The 27,693-nt window shown below is 38.3% G+C and overlaps 2 protein-coding genes, 1 non-coding gene and 1 pseudogene across 4 annotated transcripts; 2 read left to right on the forward strand and 2 right to left on the reverse strand.

Annotated features, from left to right (window-relative positions):
• Positions 1 to 210: 210 nt before the first annotated feature.
• On the forward strand, positions 211 to 13,175 carry LOC108026744 (28S ribosomal protein S5, mitochondrial). Its single transcript, XM_044092749.2, has 2 exons — positions 211 to 422; positions 12,069 to 13,175. Exons 1-2 carry the CDS (start codon positions 281 to 283, stop codon positions 13,148 to 13,150), a joined length of 1,224 nt encoding a protein of 407 aa, XP_043948684.1. The 5' UTR covers positions 211 to 280; the 3' UTR covers positions 13,151 to 13,175.
• On the reverse strand, positions 1,502 to 9,552 carry LOC108022798 (uncharacterized). 2 transcript variants are annotated; one of them, XR_007765511.1, is made up of 4 exons: positions 9,282 to 9,552; positions 9,163 to 9,222; positions 1,928 to 2,709; positions 1,502 to 1,870 (listed from the first exon to the last, which is right to left on the reverse strand). It is a non-coding gene; the product is annotated as an uncharacterized LOC108022798 (transcript). The 2 variants fall into 2 exon arrangements; XR_006368031.2 differs by having other exon boundaries at positions 1,511 to 1,870; positions 1,936 to 2,709; positions 9,282 to 9,550.
• Positions 13,176 to 23,151: 9,976 nt separating the features above from the next.
• Positions 23,152 to 24,116, reverse strand: LOC108022847 (28S ribosomal protein S5, mitochondrial). The gene is given in 4 exon segments (XM_044092764.2): positions 23,152 to 23,304; positions 23,306 to 23,998; positions 24,000 to 24,049; positions 24,107 to 24,116. Coding segments are annotated over 4 exon segments (906 nt in total).
• An 804-nt stretch (positions 24,117 to 24,920) lies between these two features.
• LOC122818549 (28S ribosomal protein S5, mitochondrial-like) lies at positions 24,921 to 26,777 on the forward strand (annotated as a pseudogene).
• The last annotated feature ends 916 nt before the right edge of the window (positions 26,778 to 27,693 follow it).

Here is a 27,693-nt window from a genome sequence, read left to right on the forward strand (position 1 = left end):
ACAGACCCGACAAAATGCGTTAGCCTCGCGGTATTTGTCGATGTGAGATTAGATTGAAGCGAAGTTGTAGCGGAATTCACCATGATAGAACGTTGTCTGAATACTCTATTACTAAAAATTCTCAGGACCTATGCTGGTGGGATTTGGTTATAACAATGTATTGCTAAAAATGTTCCTTTTTTTACTGTTCCACATTCGAGGCTATGTATTTTTGGCTTTTGCTCTCTTTTGTTAGGCCAGTTCAATTCGTACAAATAATAATTTAAATAAATTTCGTAAAATGAATCGAACATCAATCGGACGAGTGTTTTTCCAAGCCTGGAGATCAAAAATGTTTAATTGCAGTCCAAGCAGTTTATTTTCTGAACAAATTATTATACCAAGTTACCTTAGCTTACGTAATACAAGTTTTTTTAACAAACGTAAGTAGAATACATGTTTAAGAGTAACTGGTACATAACGTAATTTAAAATTTATGGGTTCCTAATTTCATTTCTCTGACAGATAAATTTCATGCTGAGGTTTGGTTGGTATATAAGACCTTAAGGTGAACACACATTGTAGTGGTGCGGCGGGGGGCGGCGTGTTCTTTAGTGGGACATTTGCTATTTTCAAGATGTTTTTGCTGCTATCAACAATTGCCAGTGCCGAAATCGGACTGACCTGCGTTTGCTTCCATTTTTCGACCGTACGACTTCGGTTGAATGTGCTTTTTTCATGCCGCGCGGCGCCGCGTCAGTGTATGCGCACCTTAACTGCCTGTTAGTTATTTGGCTCAATAAAATGGCAGCTGATTTTGAATAGCCTATTAAGATTAATTTGGAAATTGCAAACAACTCAATTTAGAACACTCTGTAATTGTTTCATACTCAGATTATTTAAAGGGTTTAGAAAAACTGTTAGTTTATACAACTTTATTTTGTTAAACTTTATCTCTCAGAAAGCTATCACAAACCTTGTCAAGTGCTCGAGAATTTGACCCTTAGATGGCCATAACACTAAATCCATCTAGCCGCTTCATTATACTCCTGCAGAGAGTATAATGATTGTAGTCAGAAGTTTGAAACGCAGTGATGGAGGCCTTTCCAACCCCATATATATGTATATTCTTGATCAGCATCACTAGACGAGTCGATCTAGCCGTGTTCGTCTGTCCGTCCGCTTATACGCAAACTCTTAGTTTTAAAGTTCTCGGGCTTTGAACAAATCTTTCTGTTGCAGGTAGTACATATATAAGTCGGAACCAGCCGGATCGGACTACTTCCATAGGAATAAAATGTAGAAAAAATATATTTTTGGTGTTTTTTTTAACATATAACGCTTGGAAACATTTTTTATTTAGTTCTGAATTTCAAATTTAATTTAATCAAAATCGGATTACTATATCATATAGGTGCTATAAGGAAACGATCGGAAAATTGGTGGGAAAATAATATGAAACAAATTAAATCTTTCGTGAAAATTGGTGGGAAAATAATATGAAACAAATTAAATCTTTCGTGTTTTTAAGCATATTACTTTTTACGCTTGGAAATAACATTTTTTTATTAGTTCTGAATTTTAAATTAATTTTATCAAAATCGGACGATCGTATTAAATAGGTGACATATAGAGGTGGAGAAACATCGATGTTCGGGGATGTTTCATCGATATTTAAAAGAAAACACGTTTTTTTAATCACTTAAATTTTATTTAGATGTTGGTTTTTGTTTAAAAACAAAAGTTTGTCAACAACGAAAGATGAAAGTCTAGTGCGACGGTCGGATATAAGTTGTCCAGCTCTACTAAACACTCGTTCTGATTCGCACGATGAAGCGGGAACGCAAAAAAACTTTGTGGATAACTTTTTGAAAGTTTCTTCGGTAGACATCTGAAATAAGATAAATTTTTGTTATATTTGAAGAAAAAAAAAGGTCTTAATTAATACATTCTTACTTCCCAATATGCAAGTGGATCGCACTTTTCGGGATGGGTTTCCTTTTCCATATGTTGACGCAAGAGGACAATTCCATCGGCCCGGAATGATTGTACTTTTGCATCCAATTTTGATTTCATAAAGGAAAATCGTGTAGGTTCTTCTGTTGGTGGTGCTGGCTGCTCTCGAGGAATGGACACAAGGAGTTTAGCTCTTCCTGCAATGCTTTGGCCGCTTCTTCGGAGTTGGTTTGGCTAAGAAAACCGTGTTTTTTAAAACGAGGGTCAAGAATGGTAGCTATACGTGGAATTGTTCGACCCTATACAGAATGAATACAGAAACCAGGATGAGCTTTAAACGGTCATATTGATTTGGAAGAACTGTGTCACGCAAGTGGGTCCTGCTTGGCAGCTTGTAGCGCGGGTCCATTTCTCTTAAAAGATTAATGAGACCTTCATCCTCAACACAGCTGAATGGTTGAACGTCTACAGCTATCATGTTTATCACCATTTCGTCGAGTTTCCGTTTCCTGGCAGAATCGTTACTATAAAACGTTGTCCTTCCCACGAACACATCCAAAGCAGTTGTATTGTCATTTTGGCCTTTTCCAACTTTAAGGCGATCTGGGTGCATGTGCTTTAGATGGTTCGTTTTTATAGTTTTGCCACAGTATATGCAAACTCCGTGTGCCTTTCCAACGCCTTTTTTAAAGTGATCCCAGGCAACAGAAGCTTCCCGTTTTGTTTTTGGGGCTGGCGCTTGTTCCTCCACATTCTCATCTGATTTTAATGTTCCTTAAAAGTAAAATTTTAATTCAAAAACCATGTAAACGTACAAGTGTACAAGTAAATATAAATTGATTGGTAGTTAATGTAATGGTGGTTAGTTATCCCTCGCTGCAGTCGATGATGCTGCAGACGCCGGAGGTATTTGTGAGATGATTTCCCCTTGCGGTTGCAGGGGGGGTGTTGCCACTCCTTATAGGCAGTGGTTGAGTTCCCTGGCGGTTGCCGGGGGGGATCCTTCCTGTAACAGGAGTTATGATGGGAGCACTTGCCCCGTTGTCACGGCCCTTGAGGCGCGGTGACCAATTCAACAAATGAATTTACAAATTAACGGCAGTGCCGGAGATTGGTTTTATGCTCTTTATTGTATGAGACTCTGACACAAACTGAAACTTAAAGCTAACAAAAAGTATTTCATAGCGGCCACGCAAATGTGCAGTGCTTGCCGCTATGCATGGGCTTCCGGCCAGACGCTATGTCAGCAGTTTGGCCAGAGCGAACTCTTAAATAATCGGACATTGCCGCTGCTTGGTTAACTTCAGTTAACTACTCCCCCCTCAGGAATGAGGCCGCCCTCGGCCGACCCTATTTGGGCAATCATCTCCTTCAGCTGGGCCGCGGTTTTTCGGGCCTGAGTGACTCGCCGATAGGTCAAGCCGATGCAAATTAGAGCGCAGCATATTGCTCCCGCTATGAACACCAACTGATGTAGTCGCTGGTGATTAATTTCCTTCCCGAACTCTTTGATGTGCTCCAGATTACGTTCACTCAGTCGGTGAAGGTATGGAAGGCTAAGAACGTTACGTTCCATGGTGATGTTCAGGGAAGGAGAGCTGGCCACTCCTGGAGCCCTCTTTTGGGCCGTGTCATGATTGACCAATCGGGTTTCATTGACCATGGCACTCTTTTCAAACGTGATGAGATATGTGCCTTTTATATGGGCACAGGTGCCATTGTCCACACACACGTGAGCCGAGCGATCATTCACAATTACTATTCCTTCATCAACATAAGTGATGGGATGTAAATCGCTTTGCTGGGTCTCGCAATGCGCCGTGCCTCCAGCGTGAAGCTCTTGGGCGCATGATCTTCTGCGAGCCAATCGGCAAAATGTAGCTCCTGATGTCGGGGAGCACTTTTCCACGGTGTGGATCTCACTGTTGCATTCGGCAATGACGTTATCCTCCAGCCTGAGCATGGTGTCGTGATGTGACACTGGGAAAACGGTAATCTTGCTGCAGGCCGACTTTATCTTTGGAAACTTAATAATAAAATGTAATATGTTATCGGACTGTAAGATCTTAACGGACGATACGGACAAAACATCCCTAATCGCGGTCTCGGTGGGCTCTTCCATCCACACACCTTCCAAGTCTGCATGATCTAGGATGCTGGGGCTAACAATATTAACTTTGGCAAGTGCCACTGCTAGCATCAAACCCTGTAGCTCCATTGCTATCATCCTATTTCGAGTTAAAAGCATCTCGAATAGGTGCCCAGTATCAATTTGGGACTTTTTTGCCGACCTCAGAAGTTGGTTGACGGTAGCGGAAATTTTATTAATTTGAATTTGTACTTTGTTGTTAATATTAATCTGCCTATTGTTTGCATTTGTTAATTGGAATTGATTAAATTTAATTTTTTCAAAATCTTCTGCGTCCGGCGTTCCTGCCACCACCTTTAGCGCAGTCCCTAAGAAGTCTAAACTTCTTGCCACTCTATGATGGACGCTCAAAGAGTCGAGCATGTCGCGTAAGTGGGCGACGTCAACAACCAAGAGTTTCTGCATGTGGGATTGCGGGAACATGACGGTCATCCCATTAGTTTCTTCGATGACGCGCCTATATTCCGAGAGATTTGCCGAGTGCTTTATAAAGGCAAATTCCTCCCATATCAGGATTCGCCCATCAACGATGGGGATATATTTGGCTTTGGAATAGTCCGTGACGCGTGCCGAAGTTGTGGCCAAAAGGAGAATCAGGGATATGGTTGAAAACCTGTAATTTTGATGTGTTATGAATTTTGTTGAAGTTGGGTAGCCCACCATCAAAGCATGATTAAAATAATAAAGGGTGCAAACTTATGCCTAGTGGCTAGAAAAAAGATAAAGAAAAGTTTGATTATCAGGCGGGAGATAACATGGTCGCGCTCGGCCTACCTAAGGTTGTCTTTGTGGACCACCCTCCCTTTCGTTGGTAGCGTAGTTAATTTCTCTGTCCTTTAAGGTCCTAGAGATCATAGTGATGGGGCGTCCCTCTTGTGAAAGCACCGCGCCAATGCCATATGCTGAGGCATCTGTCGTTAGATCAAACGCCTTTTTATAGTCGGGGTATCTGAGGATGACATCCTCAGAGGCCAGGATGCTACGTAGCTTTTCAAAAGCTTGCCGTTGCTGCTCGGTAAATTGTACCTGGATGCTTCTGGATCTGTGTCTGCTGACATTTCCGAGCTCCCCTTTTATAATGCTCGAAATGGGCTTAGCTATTGATGCAAAATCTTTAATAAAGCATCTATAATAGCCAGCCAAGCCCATGAACGATCTTACTTCGAAAACGTTTTTGGGCTCAGGGAATTCTTTAATGGCCCTGACCTTTTCTGGGTCTGTCGTGGTCCCCTCGTTGGTGACTACAAACCCCAAAAATTTTACGCTTTTTTTGAAGAAGACCGATTTTTCCGCCGACACTCTCATGTTAGCGTCGTGTAGGCTCTTTAGAACCCAGTCCACGTGTTGTATGTGGGCGTTTTCGTCCTCTGAGAAGACGATGACATCATCGACATAGACGCAGCAAAATTTGCCAATCTGTTCTCGCAGTACGTCGTCGATGGTTCTTTGGAAGATGCTGGCAGCATTTCTTAACCCGAATGGCAGTCGACGGAACTCGTATTTTCCCCCGTTTACGGAAAAGGAAGTTTTCTCACGGTCACGTTCTGCCAGAATAATTTGGTGGTAGCCGGCCTTTAAATCGAGCGTTGTAAAGTATTTGGCTTTGCCTAAATTCCCTAGTATCATAGGGATAATTGGCATAGGGTAGCGATCCGGTATTGTCCTCTCGTTCAATTTTCGAAAGTCTAATACTAGCCGCATTTTACGGTTTCCAGCCTCGTCGGTGCCCTTTTTGTCTACTACCCATATTGGGTTATTGTAGGGGGATCTCGACTTCTGGATTATGCCGTTTTTTAGAAGGTCTTGGATTTCGCCATTGACGAAATCTGCCGCTCCCATCGGATACGGATAGGGTCTGGCATAAATGGGCTCCTCATCAACCGTCCTGATGGTGGCTACCACAGATGTGTTGTAAGGTAACGCCTCATTTGGGCTTGCGAAGGCGTTTTTCCTGTCGCTTAGCATTTTTGAAAATGCTTTTCTGACCAAAGGTGGTGCGCTAGAGCAGTCCACCTCAGTGAAATTTACGTTGGGACATGATTGGAACTCTAGCTTTTCCGTCTCGGTGCCCCATCTGAGGTGCCCGGAAGCTAGGTTAAGTGATGCCCCTGCTTGTTTTAGCAGGTCAAGTCCGATGATGGCATCAAAGGAGGACAAATCTGGTAGAATGAAGAACGTAGCCTTCAAGTTAAACATGGAAACAAAGCATTTTTTCGTTATTGTGGTGACGCCATGGATGGAATGTACTGAGAATGGCGAATCTACTGGGCGGACGCCTTTCAACCCCTCGTATGGACGGATGAAATTTTTTGACGCGCCCGTGTCTATTAAAAGCTTCATTTCTACACCTGCTACTCTTCGTCTGATGACGGGTAGCAGGGACTTTCCTCTAAAAAATTTATGACGTCCGAATCGTAATCATTAATAGCGTCGTCGTCAATTTCCTGGGCCGCGCTTGAAGCTGCGGCGGAATATTTGTTCCCAGCATCGCTCGCGCTCTGCGCGACGTGATTAACCCTCTGCCTTTTGTGTGGGGCAGATCGATCGGACTCAGCCGGCTTCCTGTTTTGGTACGCCGGGGCCTGGGATGGCCGAAGCATTTTGGACAGCGATGGGTCGATGTCCATGGGTTCAGGAGCGCCTCCACTGTATGGGGCGGAGTGTACTTGCGCCTTGTGTTGTTTGACGTAGTACGGATTTTTTCCAGCATTTGTTTGTGCATTTGTCTGCGCAGAGGCCTGTCGGTACTCTTGCGCTTTCGGGTGCTGTTTCCTATCTTTATCCTCTTGGCTTTTGGCGAAAGAAGCCGCGAAGGAGTATCTTTCGTGGTTGGATTCCACTTCTTGTGCCAAAGCGAGAGCTGAAGGCATATCTTTCGGTTTTGCCGAGAAAAGGACATCCGTGAGGCTGCGCTTAAGACCCGAGATAAATACTCGGAGTGCGTCATCCCGGAATTTGTCACACAAAACTTTTGCCGCCGAGGCTTCGTACGACATGGTAGCTTTGTTGGTGAGCAAGATGAGTTTTCTCTCGACCTCGTCGTAGTATTGGAGAAGGGTCATATTTCCCTGCCTAAGAGTACCCATTTCCTGCTCGATAACGTGCATCTGCCGCTTATCATTGTACGTAAAATCGAGTCGATTTATAATCGCGTCGAAATTTAGTACAGTGCCAAACGAAGACAGTACGGCATCGGCAGGGCCCCTTATTTTATTCCTAATAATAATAACCGCCTGATAATGGCGCGAGCTATGTTCGTAATTTCTGAAAATGTAATATGCGGCTACTGCCGCTTGTCTCCAGGAGACGTATGCTTCCTGTGCTCCCGAAAATTCGGGGAGGGACTTGACGGCGTCTAGGGGCTCGTCACACTTGATGTCGTTCCTAATTTCTATAGGCTCATATTTTTTTATTTGGGGAGCCTCCGCTTGGGCGGGAGCGATTTGTCTTTCGTTGACCAGTTCGGTCAGACGGTGTATAGCCAGGCGCATTTCGTTTTCTCTGCGCTGGTGTTCGATATTGGCTTCTTGAACAGCATGTTGAACGGCCGCCTGTATGGTGGCCGTCATCTGTTCCATGCTGAAAGCCATGTTCGCGAGTATGGGAGCGCTAGCGTTAACGCTTTTAGGGGTGGAAGATCTGGCCGGCCCTTCGGTCTCCGACTCAGAATCGCTAGAGAGTTGTCTTATGTTTCTATATTGTTGAAACGGATTGCTCATGTGGAGCTGCGGCTATAAAGTCGCCCGAAAGAAAAAATATTTATGTATGAATTATGTGCCGATGGAGGCGATTGGAATGGTTAAGGGGCCGCGGGGGCTGAGCTACCGCTTCAGTTATGTGAGCGGGCTCGTCAAGTCGCGCTACTGCTGTGTCAAGTAGCGGTAAGGCGAGGGGTGCGCGGGGACTGAGCCGCCGCTTATGCAAACAGAGAAAAAAAAAAACAAAAACAACAAAGTGCCACACTGCATGCGCGGCCGTATCGTGTTCTCGAAAGTGGAGTGGGGAAACAAAACGGAAAAGAAAAATAAATAACCAAAACTGCGCGGCTAATACCAAGAATTCTTGTGTAACAAAAAAGACATATGAAAGCTGAATTAAATACACGCGATTATATGAATTATTTCCGATTGAAATTTAAAATTTTTTGCCAGCGATTTTTTGGTTTTGGTTAGGAATTTTTATTCCGCACTTTTTGTGTTATGTAGAAATATTCATTTATTTATTCACAAAAATAGAAATGCAAACAATATTGGGACAATAATTGGTTTAGATATTTTATAATAGGTAAACAATGTTAATGCCAAACCGTCAGCCAACTAACAAAGATTATTTAAAAAAATTTTTTTTTTTTTTAAAATTTTATGGGGCTGCAGTTTTTTTGTTAGCGTAAGGCACAATATTTTACTATTCTTGCCCTTCTTTCTTTTTTTTTATACACACAAAAAAAAATTCATGCAGACATAGAAAAATGGTGTAAATAAAAGTGCTCACTTACATGGTTCTTTTACGATGGGCGCCAGTAAATATAAATTGATTGGTAGTTAATGTAATGGTGGTTAGTTATCCCTCGCTGCAGTCGATGATGCTGCAGACGCCGGAGGTATTTGTGAGATGATTTCCCCTTGCGGTTGCAGGGGGGGTGTTGCCACTCCTTATAGGCAGTGGTTGAGTTCCCTGGCGGTTGCCGGGGGGGATCCTTCCTGTAACAGGAGTTATGATGGGAGCACTTGCCCCGTTGTCACGGCCCTTGAGGCGCGGTGACCAATTCAACAAATGAATTTACAAATTAACGGCAGTGCCGGAGATTGGTTTTATGCTCTTTATTGTATGAGACTCTGACACAAACTGAAACTTAAAGCTAACAAAAAGTATTTCATAGCGGCCACGCAAATGTGCAGTGCTTGCCGCTATGCATGGGCTTCCGGCCAGACGCTATGTCAGCAGTTTGGCCAGAGCGAACTCTTAAATAATCGGACATTGCCGCTGCTTGGTTAACTTCAGTTAACTTACATATGCACACACACATGCCATGCGCGCAAATGCAAAGATTTGTCAGCTTTTATGTTAATAATACTTACGTTTCAGATATCTCTCCATGCCTCCACTCCACTACCTCAGCCAACACCACCAACAGAACACTAGTTTGCAACATAACATAAGTAATTTATCAGAAATAACTTAATTTAAATCTACTTACAATTTTCACGTCTTCCCTTCTTGATGCGCGTTAGAGATGGAAAAACATCGATGTTGCCTGGTAAAACATCGATGTCACCGATGTTTCGAAGACATCGATGACATCGATGTTTCTCCACCTCTACTAACATAGAAACGATCGAAAATTTTTTATGAAAATGATATGAAACAAGGTAAAAGGGAGCAATAGGGAAATGGAAATATCTAAGCAGCAAAGCGATATTTAGGGTGCCACCTACAGGCTATTTCAGTAGATGATATGTGGCCGCAGACAATTTTAAGCGTTTAAACCGTTTGTGGGCGTTAGAGTGGGGGTGGCACATTTTTTTTAGGTCAATAGGTACTGATGAGACAAGCTCATTTTAGCTACAATTTGTTTTCTATCATAAAAACTGTGGACGTGGTACCAAGTCTGACTCTTTTAGCTTTATACTTTCCGAGATCTCAGCGTTCATACGGACGGACGGACAGACGGACATGGCTAAGTCGACTCGGCTTCTGATCCTGATAAAGAATATTACCCCTTTTACTCTACGGGTATTGAGAATATTATTTCTTTTTGTATTTTTTAAATTTTCAAAATAAACTTCTGTCAAAGAAATGACAGTGAAGGAAATGGCGGGTCCATAAACAGCACAATTTTTGTTGGCGGCTTGAGATCCATTATTGTCTTTATCATAGTAGTACTTTTAAATATGCCGTATTTACTTTTTATTTTATCCATGTTTCTTACGCTATATCTCACGAACGACTTAAAAAAACAACATTCAATCAAGTACGTGTTAGTGCTTGAAAAGAGCTTTTCAAAACTAAAACTATTTGCTTGCAGCGACAAATAGAGAAAATCTAGCACGATTTTTTTGGCGGCCTTATTTATTATTCTATGTAAATAAGATTATGTTTTCATTATCAATAACTTTTTTTATGTCAAAAATTTTTAAAATCTGACCATTTATAAAAAAGTTATAAAAAAAATTAATCATTATTAATTTATATTTTCCTAATTTTAATTAAGATTTAGGCTATATGGGAAGTTTGTGTTTGTGATACCGTTTTTGCTGCAAGCATATCTCAATCGCTCTAGCACTACTTTTACCTGTGTGACGTGTATTAAATAGTCTTTTATTTGATTGTTTTGTAAGTTTTTGTTTTTAGGTTATATTGATTTAAAAAGTAAACAAGAGAGAACGCTTTTCTCAATGGATTTTTACTATCAAAAGTGGAAAGTTAAGGTCGACAAATTTAAGTTTGTGAGAGATGAAACTTTTATCACCGGAATTGTTGAATTAATAAAAAAGTGACTGTTTTTAATTAATGTCGTATAATAGTTTTTTTTTTACTCAAAACGAGATGCACACGCAAGTGCGCGTGCTACGTTTATTTTTCTGGTCAATTTTTCTGGGAATGTACGAGGTGTGTTCAAAAAGTAAGGTGACTTTGTATTTTTAAGAAAAACTATTAATTTATTTATCAATATTAATGTTGTCCCTTTCAAAGTAATCCCCCTCAGATACAAAACACAATACACAATACAAAGCACTTCCCATTAGCACTTTTCGGTATAGCCTTGAGCTCTTCCAGCGATGCAGTCTTTATCTCTTCAATCGTTGCAAATCTCCGTCATTTCATAGGTCTCTTTAGTTTTGGGAACAAGAAAAAGTCACATGGGGCCAAATCCGGTGAATATGGTGGCTGAGGCATTATTGTGGTGTTGTTTTTGGTCAAAAAATCTCTCACAAGCAAAGATGAGTGAGCAGGGGCATTATCGTGATGCAAAAGCCATGAATTGTTTTTCCACAAATCTGGACGTTTCTTTCGTATAATACTGTTTAATACTGTTCCAGATAATACTGTTTATTGACCGTATGACCATATGGTAAGAACTACTGATGCACCACGCCATGGTAATCGAAGAATACAGTGATCAAAACTTTGACATATGATCGAACTTGGCGTGCTTTTTTCGGTCTTGGCTCACCTGGGCTCTTCCATTGTGACGATTGGGCTTTGGTTTCGATATCATAACCATATACCCATGATTCGTCACCAATTATAACCCTTTTGAGTAAATCTGGGTCGTCGTTGGCACAAGCCAAGCGATATACCGACATTTTTAGCAACTTCTCTGATAGTGATTCGACGATTTTTCAAAACCATTTTCTTCACTGCTTGAACGTTTTCATCAGTTGTTGACGTGCTTGGGCGTCCAGAGCGATCCTACCTTGATCTTCATATAAATGTTAAAAGAAAGTGGCATTCAATTTGTATTTTTAACTCGTATAGTACAAGTTAAAGAGTGAAACTGTTTGTCATTTTTCTTATTTTGTAAAAAAAAGGTTTTTTAAGTTTTGGCATTGCCAAAGAAAAACACCTAATACGTATTTTTACCATTTCTTTTTCCTTTATTGGTCTCAATTTTTTTAAACTCACCACCTTTTTGCAGTCCCTGTTTAATATTATAAAACAGTCATAGCGTATTGCCAATCTAATGCCCACCAACTTCTCCAAACTGTTGTTTATACAGTTAAAGTTATAGAAAAAAGTTTACCTGAATTGTATTCCTCTTGTTAATACATAGCGATTGACCTAAAAATGTTGCCACGCCAATAACGCTTAAATCCGTACCGCTCACAATACCATATATTAAAGTCGAGGGTAGTAAATTTGTATTTCTATTTGTATATCTTCATCGTCCTTTTGCTCCGTTTAGCTGAAAAATGGATGTCTGATAGTCGAGGCACGTCTATCTACCAGTTCTTTAAATTAATTATTTTTTCTTTCCTTTTAGTTCCTGCTGAAGACATTTGGCGTGGAGTTACGGCGGTTAGCAATGCTGGAAAAAAAAGAGGTCGTGGGAAAGGAAGTGGAAAAAAAGTTGCGAAGGATCTCAACAAAGGGCAAACTATTGGATTTGGAAAAAACTGTCGGATATGGCCTGGATTAAATTCACCTATAATGCGTGGAAATGATCTCATTCATCAGCAGAAACTTGTCGAAAACTTAGATAGAGAAAACGGAATAATGAAATTACGTGATTCAATGGGAAATTTTAGGTTGACAAAGTTAAATCCGATAGATCGAGGTTGGTCTGGAAGTAAAATGCCTGGACGAAGTATTGGACAGCCTGATTCAGTTGGAGAGGAAGAGTTTAAATCATTTGATACTCGAGTCTTAGAAAACAAAATTGTGTTTATTATGAAAGGAAATATGGGAAGGAAACGTAGATATTCTGTCTTATCGGTCACAGGAAATGGTAATGGCTTAGCCGGATTTGCTACTGCTAAAGCTCCAGAAGCTCGAACGGCTCTTCGAAAGTCGAAAAATCGGGCAGGACAAAAACTAATCAATGTAAGCCTTTGTGAAAATAGGACTATTTATCATGATTTTCGTTCTGATTTTGGAAAAACGAAAATTTATTGTTTTCAAAAGCCTGATGGATATGGCTTAGTTTGCCATCGGGCCATACAAACAATTTGTAAAGTTATAGGTATAAAAGACTTGTATGCCAAAATTGAGGGTTCCACAAACCTACAGCATATTGTAAAAGCATTTTTTATTGGTTTAATGACTCAAAGGTCTTATCAAAATATTGCTAATGAAACCAATTTCAACATTGTTCAACAGCAAAATGCAAGAAATAGATTCACTGAAGTTAAAGGAATGCCGTTCTTAAATTCAATTCACACGCAAAATAATCAAGAAATTGACTATATGCATTTTACGTTAGGAAATAAAATAGTTCTAAAGAAAAGTGGGGTTGTACCATTTTATGTTAATTCGAAGGGATACGAGCTGCGTCGAATTAAGGCTGAGCGATTTCGAAACCAGCCCAAGGTTCGACTACACAAGTTAATAAATTCATATACATGAATAAATAAATATAATAATAAATGTATATGTTTTATTTCTAGTTTCACAATTTTAAAGGGTTTGCAGATATACTATATATGATAATATAGGAAACAAAATGCTTAAAAAAATTATTGTTACTTATATGATGGTCCGATTTAAAACAATTTTGCGAAGTTTATATACGTATTAAAGCTTATCCACTGCAGCGAACATGAGCTTTATAGCCACTGTTAACCTTGCAAGGAAGGTAATGTTTAGTAATGCGATATCGCGAAACTTCTTGAACTTTGGTGTCAAGATGAAATGAGCCACTGCGACATTTACAGAAATGACTAGGCGCTGGCGATGGTTTTCATCCTTTTTTTAGAAGTAATTAAATAATACCTTAGAGCCGAGATAGAAAATGGTGGTAGGGTGTGCGAAATCGATGATAGGAGTTGTTAAATCCGTACCGTTATTTTTCCAAGTTAATTTAAATTTTTAAGGTAAAATATTATTTAATACATTAATAGTCGTGTTTCTATTTTTACTTATTTTATTTAATTAATTTTTATTATTTTAATTGTTTCTTCTGTCTTTGCTTAGTTAATGTTTATATAATGATAAAATCCAACTTTTTATACCCTTGCAGAGGGTATAATGATTTCAGTCAGAAGTTTGCAATGCAGAGAAGAAAACTTTTCCAAACACATAAAGTATATATATTCTTGATCAGCGTCACAAGACGAGTCGATCTAGCCATGTCCGTCCGTTTCTACGCAAACTAGACTCTCAGTTTTAAAGCTATCGTTCTGAAACTTTCCCAAAAGTCTTCTTTCTATTGCAGGTAGTATATAAGTCGAAACCAGCCGGATCGGACAACTATATTTTATAGCTCCCATAGGTACTATCGGGGAAAAAACTAAAAAAAAATATTTCTTTCGTGTTTTTTAACATAAACATTTCTAAGCTTGGATATAACATTTTTAAATTAGTTCTGGATTTCGAATTAAATTTTATCAAAATCGGACGAATATATCATATAGCTCCCTTTGGAACAATCGGAAAATTGGTGGTAAAAAATATTGAAAAATTATATCTTCGGTGTTTTTTAACATATAACCTCATTCGCTTGGAAATAACATTTTTATATTGACATATTATTTTATAATATTGGGAATATAAATTTTTATATATTTTTAAGAATTTCGAATTCAATTTAATAAAATTATTGAATTTTTTTTTAACTGCAAGGGTATACAAACCTCTGCTTGCCGAAGATAACTTCCTTTCTTGTTTTTAATGTCTTTGGATCTGCAATTATATACGAAGTATCATTTTAAGCCTCCTAGAATTGCTCACATATCGATTGCATACTGTACTCAGTGCTATGTTTTAATATTATTACAAATCCAGTGTACCACTTCGACACAATAAAGAAATCCAAGTTCCAAGTAGGTCTTCAAGGGACTGGTTATTAAACCACCGCAAGAGAACTGGAAAGTGCTGAGTCGGCATATCTGATATGCTCTGTCACCAGGTGATCATTTTACCTGTTCACAGCTTCATAAGCGCAGCCTGCGGCGTCCTTGGCGGTGCAGCTGCGCGGTCTCTAGCTATAGAAAGAATTATACAAGAATATTGAATGATTCAATAAAAAAAAAAACTAAACAAAAAGTTGGGTAGTGTATTTATTTTAAATGCTTCCATGTTATTTTAGACTACACACTTATACATGGCGACAGTGACATGACACGAGGAATCAGGATCATGAGATCCACAACAAGAAAAAGCTAAACAAATTTAAAAGCAAGTGGAGGCTACTGAACGGCAACTGACACTGGACAAATTGAGTGAGTGAGATGAAATTATGGCTAATCGTGCAACAAATAAAACAAGGAAGAACGCTATAGTGGAGTGCCTCGACTATCAGATCCCCGTTACTCAGCTTAAATGGAGATATTTAGCCATCAAAGCTATATTTTAGGGCGCCACCTACCGGATATTTCAGTAGATGTTATGAGGGCGGCAGACAGATTTTAGCATTTAAACCGTTTGTGGGCGTTAGAGTGCGCGTGTCACATTTTTTTTGGGTCAATCGATATTTATTGATGAGATAAACATAATTCATTTAAAATTTGGATCCTATCATAATAACTGTAGGCGCTACAACCCGCTGAAACAAACTTGCGCTGCGAGTCTGCCTGCCCTAGCTCTTATAGTTTCCGAGATCTCAGCGTTCATAAAAAAACGTACATAAAAATCCCCCCGGGGGATACTTGAATAATACATTTTGAAAACTGGTCAGAATCATCAATGTTATTGATCCAGAAAATAAAATGCGTTGCTAGAAGTCTGTCAATGTTGGCATGTACTATAGTGCCATCTCGCCCTTACGAAGATGGAGCAACGACAATTTATGATAATTGTATTCTCCTTTTAATTTAGTTGCAACTAACATCTTCATGTGAGCGTACGCACGGCGGCTTTGATTATAAGATTTGGCATTATTTAATAGGCGTAAAAGAGAAATATAATTTAGATATATCGATACCGACAATCTGAAATACCCCTTTGGCAAAAGATCAAAAATCAACAGAACAGGCAGAAATAGACTTAACGGAAGATGAAGAATTCGAATTAAGCGACAATTCCTGCTGTGATACATTACCGGAACAGTCCAGCTGCCCTATACAGATTCGTCCTTAAATATTTAATACGGCTTAAATCTTTAAACTTAACTTAATTGTTGAGGTAATAAACTATAAAAATATTATAAGTAAAATTCAAAAAATTGTCCTCGATGGAGCGCGATTTCTTAAGAGTTTATGTCCAATAATAACTTGGCGGTCAGCCATGGTTCTGTTGTAATTTCAAATTGCCTTGTTTTTTATAGCTAAACTATGAACTCTAGAATTAAATTACTAGAGAACCATGGTTGACCACCGAGGATAATTTTTTCGCGAATTTCGGTGGTGAGAACCCTAATACAAAGTATTACCTCAACAAATCAAGCACTCAGCATAAACAACTTAAAATATGTCCCACATTCAACATGCGATATTATTAAGTTAAGTTAAAAATTAAAACAGATCTCAAACAATTTTCTCAAAATTACGCGCCATTATTTCTTACACAACTAACAACATTATGAAGACAATAAAGCGATATATCCGGATATAAACCGAGTCGATAACTACAAATATTTTTTATAAACAAAAACTGAGATTGAAGGATAATGTACCAAAGCAATGATTCATACCGCTTCACGTGAGGTAAGAGAATGATGAAAGCAGAGAGTGCGGTCTCGTTTTAAAATCGATCCGTCTATTTGCTCAATATTTAGCAAAAAATCAACAGTGCAGCCGGCCATCCGGCGTGGAGAAGCTGGACACGCACCTGGATATCAGCTGCTGGTCAGAACGCCGTGGACTACATCTGGGAACAACCCTGGAATCCAGGCCAAGCACATAAGAGCGTGCCGTAGCATGTAGGGAAACCTTATCACTAAGTTTTATTCTTTTTATATTATATAATTGAGCAAAAATAGCAGTCTGATCACAGAACAGCAGGATATTGCGGGTAAAGGCCCAAACTTCCTGCAGTACCGGTGAATTTCCCAGTCGGACGTATTTTCCGCAGAAAAAAGGGCGGGATATAGTCGATGAAATTGACTATCTCCAGAGAGAAGTCCTAACGGCTGTGCAAGGCATAATCGAAGAACAGGTGTTACGTACGCCCTCCATATAGAATGAGGGGTACATTTGACTAACCACACTTAGGCTAATAATGTCAAATGAAATTACAATTCGGCAAGTTACTGGTGTCTCGTGGCCACGATCGACCTACTGGTAACAATACCCCGGTAGCTGGCAAAATGCAAAAGCCGGCCGTTGACTCCAAAGATATCGCATACCGAGATATAGTAACCCTAGGTGGGAACACCTAGTTTATCCGCTTCAAACTGGAAGCTAAGTATAAGCTCTACTAGGGTATAAAAGACCTTAGACGATTAGAAAAGGGGGGCAGAATCCATTCTGCTGTCTTGCTAACGGAAGCCGCCGGCTCCGAAGAAAGGCGACTTTTCCAGAATCCAGCAGCCCTTGATGAGGACACCAATAGCTCAAAAGATGTTTCATGTGTCGGACCATCGCCGCCATTATAATCAAAGAAGGAGGAAATATTAACCACAAGAACGACATTCAACATTGTGCCCGCAGTACTCGAAATCCTAATACTTCCGAAGATTGTTCAGCTGGAGGAGCCAAGCGACCAACAGCATACATCGAAAAAAAGCTAAAGTAAATTTATGCATATCGAAAGGCAAATAGCCTCATATAATACAACCAAAACACAAGTGAAAATAAAAAACATTGAAAGCATTGAAGAATGCATATTTTAATCAAGTGAATCGATAGTGCTGATCCTGATAAACAATTAGCGAAGACGAATCTCACCACCAGCGTTACGGACGACGCATGCCTCAGGATATATATATTTTGTGTTTAAGTAAATTAATATTCTTAAGAGCAGCAGTCGTTTAGCGCACCTCTATTTCTATATTATATACAATATAATATTTTGAAAGTCCCAGGATCCGGAGCGTCGAGATCTCATCGCACAGGATTTAAAAGGTAATTAGTTTGTGGGAACCCGGTTCCTTTCTTAAAGCATACATATATAAATATTCGTGCAGTCCAAACAGTTCTTTTATAGACTGTTATTAACTATTTGGCGACGAGTATCAGCCTTATAGTCGTATGTACAACTCCAAGAGCCCTCTGAGCGACGTTTGTAGTCGTTAATGGTCAGCGTTTTGCTGATGTGTGCACCTCACCGGTGGTAAATTCGATACTCTCCGCTAATAAAAATAATTGTCAAGTAAAATTATTACATCTGCCTTAGCCAACTTTATATTGCTTATCGACGGCATGTGCCGACATACCTATTTATTAATCAATAAATTCATAATGTGAAAACGAATTCAAAACAATGATGTGCTAGAATTGTAACATGAGGGTGTGCTGATGTAAGATGTGGAGTAGGTCAAGAACAATGACATAACTTTCAACGGACAACCATAATAATAGGGGATCGTATTGCGCGGCCCTCGACGATCCATTGGCACAAGAAAGTGTGAAGGGAAGGGAATAAGGCCAAAACACAGCCCGACCGTATTGCGATTGAGCGACAGCTAAGCTTGTAGGGCATTGTGGACTGACGACTGACGAACTTTACACATAAATATTTATTCTTGTTACGTTGGATAGGAGAGAGGCTTACCAAGATCCCACGACCCGAATAAGACGTAGTATATGCCGGCAAAAATGGTGTCTGAACATCGGACGCCTATCCCTCGGCCCGAGTCCTTTTCAGGACTCAGGTACTAATATGCCCACGTAACAGAATTTGCGCCCAACACAGAATTTTCATATTCCTTAAAGAATTTTATCAGGGTCAATCATCTGACCTATTTGTTTTTAATTTAAAACCTTTAACGCCCCCAACTTCTGTGACTGTCAGTATTAAGAGGCCTTTGACCAGCACTTTGTCGCAGAGTAGAGGTCTGACTTTGAAAAGTTTTTAACTGTAAAAATGCCCTGTTTGTGCATGGCCAAATTTACCAGAATTTCCTTAAGTCAAGAGTTATGAGCTATCTTTTAATAGCTCGACACTTACAAGTATGTGCTGACAGACCATTTGTTGAGATTAACGTAAATATAACTTAGATGTGCTTTCTGGCCGACGCACCATGACGTTTTAGGCATTGGCCAGGTCGTTTGATAGGTTCGAGTCCAGAATAGCAGGACATTACGGTAACGCATTTAGCACTTGCGGGGCGGATTTACTGTTCGTTTGTCAATCCAGGACAGTCGTCGTTTGCTTGGTTCGAGTCTTTTCAGTTTCTCTTAACATAAATGAGCGTGGGACGATCTTTAGTTTCTCTGGCCGACGCCCTACAACGTATTAGGCTAGTTTGTCAGGTCTTTTGCTTGGTTTGAGTCCAGAGAAATAGGAAGGAGGTTGTGGAGCCCTAGAATGATCGGTCAAACAACCGGATTTCCAACGACTAGCGGGAGGGGGTTTAATATCATAACAGGGACTGCTATTTTTGCTCAATTATATAATATAAAAAGAATAAAACTTAGTGATAAGGTTTCCCTACATGCTACGGCACGCTCTTATGTGCTTGGCCTGGATTCCAGGGTTGTTCCCAGATGTAGTCCACGGCGTTCTGACCAGCAGCTGATATCCAGGTGCGTGTCCAGCTTCTCCACGCCGGATGGCCGGCTGCACTGTTGATTTTTTGCTAAATATTGAGCAAATAGACGGATCGATTTTAAAACGAGACCGCACTCTCTGCTTTCATCATTCTCTTACCTCACGTGAAGCGGTATGAATCATTGCTTTGGTACATTATCCTTCAATCTCAGTTTTTGTTTATAAAAAATATTTGTAGTTATCGACTCGGTTTATAATCTGGATATATCGCTTTATTGTCTTCATAATGTTGTTAGTTGTGTAAGAAATGATGGCGCGTAATTTTGAGAAAATTGTTTGATATCTGTTTTAATTATTAACTTAACTTAATAATATAGCATGTTGAATGTGGGACATATTTTAAGTTGTTTATGCTGAGTGCTTGATTTGTTGAGGTAATACTTTGTATTAGGGGTCTCACCACCGAAATTCGCGAAAAAATTATCCTCGGTGGTCAACCATGGTTCTCTAGTAATTTAATTCTAAAGTTCATAGTTTAGCTATAAAAAACAAGGAAATTTGAAATTATAACAGAACCATGGCTGACCGCCAATTTATTATAAGAAATCGCGCTCCATCGAGGACAATTTTTTGAATTTTACTTTTAATATTTTTATAGTTTATTACCTCAACAATAAAGTTAAGTTTAAAGATTTAAGCCGTATTAAATATTTAAAGACGAATCTGTATAGGGCAGCTGGACTGTTCCGGTAATGTATCACAGCAGGAATTGTCGCTTAATTCAAATTCTTCATCTTCCGTTAAGTCTATTTCTGCCTGTTCTGTTGATTTTTGATCTTTTGCCAAAGGGGTATTTCAGATTGTCGGTATCGATATATCTAAATTATATTTCTCTTTTACGCCTATTAAATAATGCCAAATCTTATAATTAAAGCCGCCGTGCGTACGCTCACATGAAGATGTTAGTTGCAACTAAATTAAGAGGAGAATACAATTATCATAAATTGTCGTTGCTCCATCTTCGTAAGGGCGAGATGGCACTAAAGTACATGCCAACATTGATAGACTTCTACCAACGCATTTTATTTTCTGGATCAATAACATTGATGATTCTGACCAGTTTTCAAAATGTATTATTCAAGTATCCCCCGGGGGGATTATTATGTACTTTTTTTTATACCCGTTAATCGTAAGTATATATTATATACTAGATTCGTCTGAAAGTATGTAACAAGTAGATGAAGGAAGTGATACCGACCCCATAAGTAAGTATATATTCTTAATCAGGATCACTGTCGATTTGGCCCGTCTGTCTGTCCGTATGAACGCTGAGATCTTGGAAACTATAAGAGCTAGGGCAGGCAGACTCGCAGCGCAAGTTTGTTTCAGCGGGTTGTAGCGCCTACAGTTATTATGATAGGATCCAAATTTTAAATGAATTATGTTTATCTCATCAATAAATATCGATTGACCCAAAAAAAATGTGACACGCGCACTCTAACGCCCACAAACGGTTTAAATGCTAAAATCTGTCTGCCGCCCACATAACATCTACTGAAATATCCGGTAGGTGGCGCCCTAAAATATAGCTTTGATGGCTAAATATCTCCATTTAAGCTGAGTAACGGGGATCTGATAGTCGAGGCACTCTACTATAGCGTTCTTCCTTGTTTTATTTGTTGCACGATTAGCCATAATTTCATCTCACTCACTCAATTTGTCCAGTGTCAGTTGCCGTTCAGCAGCCTCCACTTGCTTTTAAATTTGTTTAGCTTTTTCTTGTTGTGGATCTCATGATCCTGATTCCTCGTGTCATGTCACTGTCGCCATGTATAAGTGTGTAGTCTAAAATAACATGGAAGCCTTTAAATACACTACCCAACTTTTTGTTTATTTTTTTTTTTTATTGAATCATTCAATATTCTTGTATAATTCTTTCTACAGCTAGAGACCGCGCAGCTGCCAAGGACGCCGCAGGCTGCGCTTATGAAGCTGTGAACAGGTAAAATGATCACCTGGTGACAGAGCATATCAGATATGCCGACTCAGCATTTTCCAGTTCTCTTGCGGTGGTTTAATAACCAGTCCCTTGAAGACCTACTTGGAACTTGGATTTCTTTATTGTGTCGAATTGGTACACTGGATTTGTAATAATATTAAAACATAGCACTGAGTACAGTATGCAATCGATATGTGAGCAATTCTAGGAGGCTTAAAATGATACTTCGTATATAATGGCAGATCCAAAGACATTAAAAACAAGAAAGGAAGTTATCTTCGGCAAGCAGAGGTTTGTATACCCTTGCAGTTTAAAAAAAAATCAATAATTTTATTAAATTGAATTCGAAATTCTTAAAAATATAAAAATTTATATTCCCAATATTATAAAATAATATGTCAAAAAGCCCCAAAGCTATAATTTGTTTTAAATTTCCTACCAATTATCGGATCGTTCCTATGACAGCTATATGATATAGTCGCCCGATTTTGATCAAATTTAATTTAAATTCAAAACCAAATAAAAAATGTTATTTCCAAGCGAATGAGTTATGTTATGAGAATATGTTAAAAAACACCGAAGATATAATTTTTCAATATTTTTTACCACCAATTTTCCGATTGTTCCAATGGGAGCTATATGATATATTCGTCCGATTTTGATAAAATTTAATTCGAAATTCAGAACTAATTTAAAAATGTTATATCCAAGCTTAGAAAGGGTTATGTTAAAAAACACGAAAGAAATATTTTTTTTTAGTTTTTTCCCCGATAGTACCTATGGGAGCTATAAAATATAGTTGTCCGATCCGGCTGGTTTCGACTTATATACTACCTGCAATAGAAAGAAGACTTTTGGAAAAGTTTCAGAACGATAGCTTTAAAACTGAGAGACTTTAAAACTGAGACGGACATGGCTAGATCGACTCGTCTTGTGACGCTGATCAAGAATATATATACTTTATGTGGTCGGAAAAGTTTCCTTCTCTGCATTGCAAACTTCTGACTGAAATCATTATACCCTCTGCAAGGGTATAAAAAGTTGGATTTTATCATTATATAAACATTAACTAAGCAAAGACAGAAGAAACAATTAAAATAATAAAAATTAATTAAATAAAATAAGTAAAAATAGAAACACGACTATTAATGTATTAAATAATATTTTACCTTAAAAATTTAAATTAACTTGGAAAAATAACGGTACGGATTTAACAACTCCTATCATCGATTTCGCACACCCTACCACCATTTTCTATCTCGGATCTAAGGTATTATTTAATTACTTCTAAAAAAAGGATGAAAACCATCGCCAGCGCCTAGTCATTTCTGTAAATGTCGCAGTAGCTCATTTCATCTTGACACCAAAGTTCAAGAAGTTTCGCGATATCGCATTACTAAACATTACCTTCCTTGCAAGGTTAACAGTGGCTATAAAGCTGTTCGCTGCAGTGGATAAGCTTTAATACGTATATAAACTTGGCAAAATTGTTTTAAATCGGACCATCATATAAGTAACAATAATTTTTTTAAGCATTTTGTTTTCTATATTATCATATATAGTATATCTGCAAACCCTTTAAAATTGTGAAACTAGAAATAAAACATATACATTTATTATTATATTTATTTATTCATGTATATGAATTTATTAACTTGTGTAGTCGAACCTTGGGCTGGTTTCGAAATCGCTCAGCCTTAATTCGACGCAGCTCGTATCTCTTCGAATTAACATAAAATGGTACAACCCCACTTTTCTTTAGAACTATTTTATTTCCTAACGTAAAATGCATATAGTCAATTTCTTGATTATTTTGCGTTTAAATTGAATTTAAGAACGGCATTCCTTTAACTTCAGTGAATCTATTTCTTGCATTTTGCTGTTGAACAATGTTGAAATTGGTTTCATTAGCAATATTTTGATAAGGCCTTTGTGTCATTAAACCAATAAAAAATGCTTTTACAATAATTCTGTAGGTTTGTGGAACCCTCAATTTTGGCATACAAATCTTTTATACCTATAACTTTACAAATTGTTTGTATGGCCCGATGGCAAACTAAGCCATATCCATCAGGCTTTTAAAAACAATAAATTTTCGTTTTTCCAAAATCAGAACGAAAATCATGATAAATAGTCCTATTTTCACAAAGGCTTACATTGATTAGTTTTTGTCCTGCCCGATTTTTCGACTTTCGAAGAGCCGTTCGAGCTTCTGGAGCTTTAGCAGTAGCAAATCCGGCTAAGCCATTACCATTTCCTGTGACCGATAAGACAGAATATCTACGTTTCCTTCCCATATTTCCTTTCATAATAAACACAATTTTGTTTTCTAAGACTCGAGTATCAAATGATTTAAACTCTTCCTCTCCAACTGAATCAGGCTGTCCAATACTTCGTCCAGGCATTTTACTTCCAGACCAACCTCGATCTATCGGATTTAACTTTGTCAACCTAAAATTTCCCATTGAATCACGTAATTTCATTATTCCGTTTTCTCTATCTAAGTTTTCGACAGGTTTCTGCTGATGAATGAGATCATTTCCACGCATTATAGGTGAATTTAATCCAGGCCATATCCGACAGTTTTTTCCAAATCCAATAGTTTGCCCTTTGTTGAGATCCTTCGCAACTTTTTTTCCACTTCCTTTCCCACGACCTCTTTTTTTTTCCAGCATTGCTAACCGCCGTATCTCCACGCCAAATGTCTTCAGCAGGAACTAAAAGGAAAGAAAAAATAATTAATTTAAAGAACTGGTAGATAGACGTGCCTCGACTATCAGACATCCATTTTTCAGCTAAACGGAGCAAAAGGACGATGAAGATATACAAATAGAAATACAAATTTACTACCCTCGACTTTAATATATGGTATTGTGAGCGGTACGGATTTAAGCGTTATTGGCGTGGCAACATTTTTAGGTCAATCGCTATGTATTAAGAAGAGGAATACAATTCAGGTAAACTTTTTCCTATAACTTTAACTGTATGAACAACAGTTTGGAGAAGCTGGTGGGCATTAGATTGGCAATACGCTATGACTGTTTTATAATATTAAACAGGGACTGCAAATAGGTGGTGAGTTTAAAAAAATTGAGACCAATAAAGGAAAAAGAAATGGTAAAAATACGTATTAGGTGTTTTTCTTTGGCAATGCCAAAGCTTAAAAAACCTTTTTTTTACAAAATAAGAAAAATGACAAACAGTTTCACTCTTTAACTTGTACTATACGAGTTAAAAATACAAATTGAATGCCACTTTCTTTTAACATTTATATGAAGATCAAGGTAGGATCGCTCTGGACGCCCAAGCACGTCAACAACTGATGAAAACGTTCAAGCAGTGAAGAAAATTGTTTTGAAAAATCGTCGAATCACTATCAGAGAAGTTGCTAAAAATGTCGGTATATCGCTTGGCTTGTGCCGTAAAATTTTTTCAAACGTTTTGGCCATGAGTAGTGTCAGCGAAGTTTGTTCCAAAATTGCTGAATTTTGACCAAATGAACCGTCGCATGAGCATCGCTCAAGAGCTGTTGGATGACGTCAACGACGACCCAGATTTTTTCAAAAGGGTTATAATTGGTGACGAATTATGGGTATATGGTTATAATATCGAAACCAAAGCCCAATCGTCACAATGGAAGAGCCCAGGTGAGCCAAGACCGAAAAAAGCACGCCAAGTTCGATCATATGTCAAAGTTTTGATCACTGTATTCTTCGATTACCATGGCGTGGTGCATCAGGAGTTCTTACCATATGGTCGTACGGTCAATAAACAGTATTATCTGGAAGTTATGCGCCGTTTGCGAGAAGCAATACGAAAGAAACGTCCAGATTTGTGGAATAACAATTCATGGCTTTTGCATCACGATAATGCCCCTGCTCACTCATCTTTGCTTGTGAGAGATTTTTTGACCAAAAACAACACCACAATAATGCCTCAGCCACCATATTCACCGGATTTGGCCCCATGTGACTTTTTCTTGTTCCCAATGACTGGTGATCCCTGTTAAATATTATAAAACAGACATAGCGTATTGCCAATCTAATGCCCACCAGCTTCTCCAAACTGTTGTTCATACAGTTAAAGTTATAGAAAAAAGTTTACCTGAATTGTATTCCTCTTGTTAATACATAGCGATTGACCTAAAAATGTTGCCACGCCAATAACGCTTAAATCCGTACCGCTCACAATACCATATATTAAAGTCGAGGGTAGTAAATTTGTATTTCTATTTGTATATCTTCATCGTCCTTTTGCTCCGTTTAGCTGAAAAATGGATGTCTGATAGTCGAGGCACGTCTATCTACCAGTTCTTTAAATTAATTATTTTTTCTTTCATTTTAGTTCCTGCTGAAGACATTTGGCGTGGAGTTACTGCGGTTAGCAATGCTGGAAAAAAAGAGGTCGTGGGAAAGGAAGTGGAAAAAAAGTTGCGAAGGATCTCAACAAAGGGCAAACTATTGGACTTGGAAAAAACTGTCGGATATGGCCTGGATTAAATTCACCTATAATGCGTGGAAATGATCTCATTCATCAGCAGAAACTTGTCGAAAACTTAGATAGAGAAAACGGAATAATGAAATTACGTGATTCAATGGGAAATTTTAGGTTGACAAAGTTAAATCCGATAGATCGAGGTTGGTCTGGAAGTAAAATGCCTGGACGAAGTATTGGACAGCCTGATTCAGTTGGAGAGGAAGAGTTTAAATCATTTGATACTCGAGTCTTAGAAAACAAAATTGTGTTTATTATGAAAGGAAATATGGGAGGAAACGTAGATATTCTGTCTTATCGGTCACAGGAAATGGTAATGGCTTAGCCGGATTTGCTACTGCTAAAGCTCCAGAAGCTCGAACGGCTCTTCGAAAGTCGAAAAATCGGGCAGGACAAAAACTAATCAATGTAAGCCTTTGTGAAAATAGGACTATTTATCATGATTTTCGTTCTGATTTTGGAAAAACGAAAATTTATTGTTTTCAAAAGCCTGATGGATATGGCTTAGTTTGCCATCGGGCCATACAAACAATTTGTAAAGTTATAGGTATAAAAGATTTGTATGCCAAAATTGATGGTTCCACAAACCTACAGCATATTGTAAAAGCATTTTTTATTGGTTTAATGACACAAAGGTCTTATCAAAATATTGCTAATGAAACCAATTTCAACATTGTTCAACAGCAAAATGCAAGAAATAGATTCACTGAAGGTAAAGGAATGCCGTTCTTAAATTCAATTTAAACGCAAAATAATCAAGAAATTGACTATATGCATTTTACGTTAGGAAATAAAATAGTTCTAAAGAAAAGTGGGGTTGTACCATTTTATGTTAATTCGAAGAGATACGAGCTGCGTCGAATTAAGGCTGAGCGATTTCGAAACCAGCCCAAGGTTCGACTAAACAAGTTAATAAATTCATATACATGAATAAATAAATATAATAATAAATGTATATGTTTTTTTTCTAGTTTCACAATTTTAAAGGGTTTGCAGATATACTATATATGATAATATAGAAAACAAAATGCTTAAAAAAATTATTGTTACTTATATGATGGTCCGATTTAAAACAATTTTGCGAAGTTTATATACGTATTAAAGCTTATCCACTGCAGCGAACATGAGCTTTATAGCCACTGTTAACCTTGCAAGGAAGGTAATGTTTAGTAATGCGATATCGCGAAACTTCTTGAACTTTGGTGTCAAGATGAAATGAGCCACTGCGACATTTACAGAAATGACTAGGCGCTGGCGATGGTTTTCATCCTTTTTTTAGAAGTAATTAAATAATACCTTAGAGCCGAGATAGAAAATGGTGGTAGGGTGTGCGAAATCGATGATAGGAGTTGTTAAATCCGTACCGTTATTTTTCCAAGTTAATTTAAATTTTTAAGGTAAAATATTATTTAATACATTAATAGTCGTGTTTCTATTTTTACTTATTTTATTTAATTAATTTTTATTATTTTAATTGTTTCTTCTGTCTTTGCTTAGTTAATGTTTATATAATGATAAAATCCAACTTTTTATACCCTTGCAGAGGGTATAATGATTTCAGTCAGAAGTTTGCAATGCAGAGAAGGAAACTTTTCCGACCACATAAAGTATATATATTCTTGATCAGCGTCACAAGACGAGTCGATCTAGCCATGTCCGTCCGTTTCTACCCAAACTAGTCTCTCAGTTTTAAAGCTATCGTTCTGAAACTTTTCCAAAAGTCTTCTTTCTATTGCAGGTAGTATATAAGTCGAAACCAGCCGGATCGGACAACTATATTTTATAGCTCCCATAGGTACTATCGGGGAAAAAACTAAAAAAAAATATTTCTTTCGTGTTTTTTAACATAACCCTTTCTAAGCTTGGA

Source organism: Drosophila biarmipes, unplaced genomic scaffold, assembly GCF_025231255.1.
Source record: "Drosophila biarmipes strain raj3 unplaced genomic scaffold, RU_DBia_V1.1 ptg000017l, whole genome shotgun sequence".
In the NCBI taxonomy this organism is placed as follows: Eukaryota; Metazoa; Arthropoda; class Insecta; order Diptera; family Drosophilidae; genus Drosophila; species Drosophila biarmipes.

Bases quoted from the DNA above. Each gene is read 5' to 3' on its own strand.
- LOC108026744 (XM_044092749.2), top strand. From the start codon at position 281: ATGAATCGAACATCAATCGGACGAGTGTTTTTCCAAGCCTGGAGATCA. The intron at 423-12,068 runs GTAAGTAGAATA...CTTTCCTTTTAG, and splicing joins TACAAGTTTTTTTAACAAAC to TTCCTGCTGAAGACATTTGG.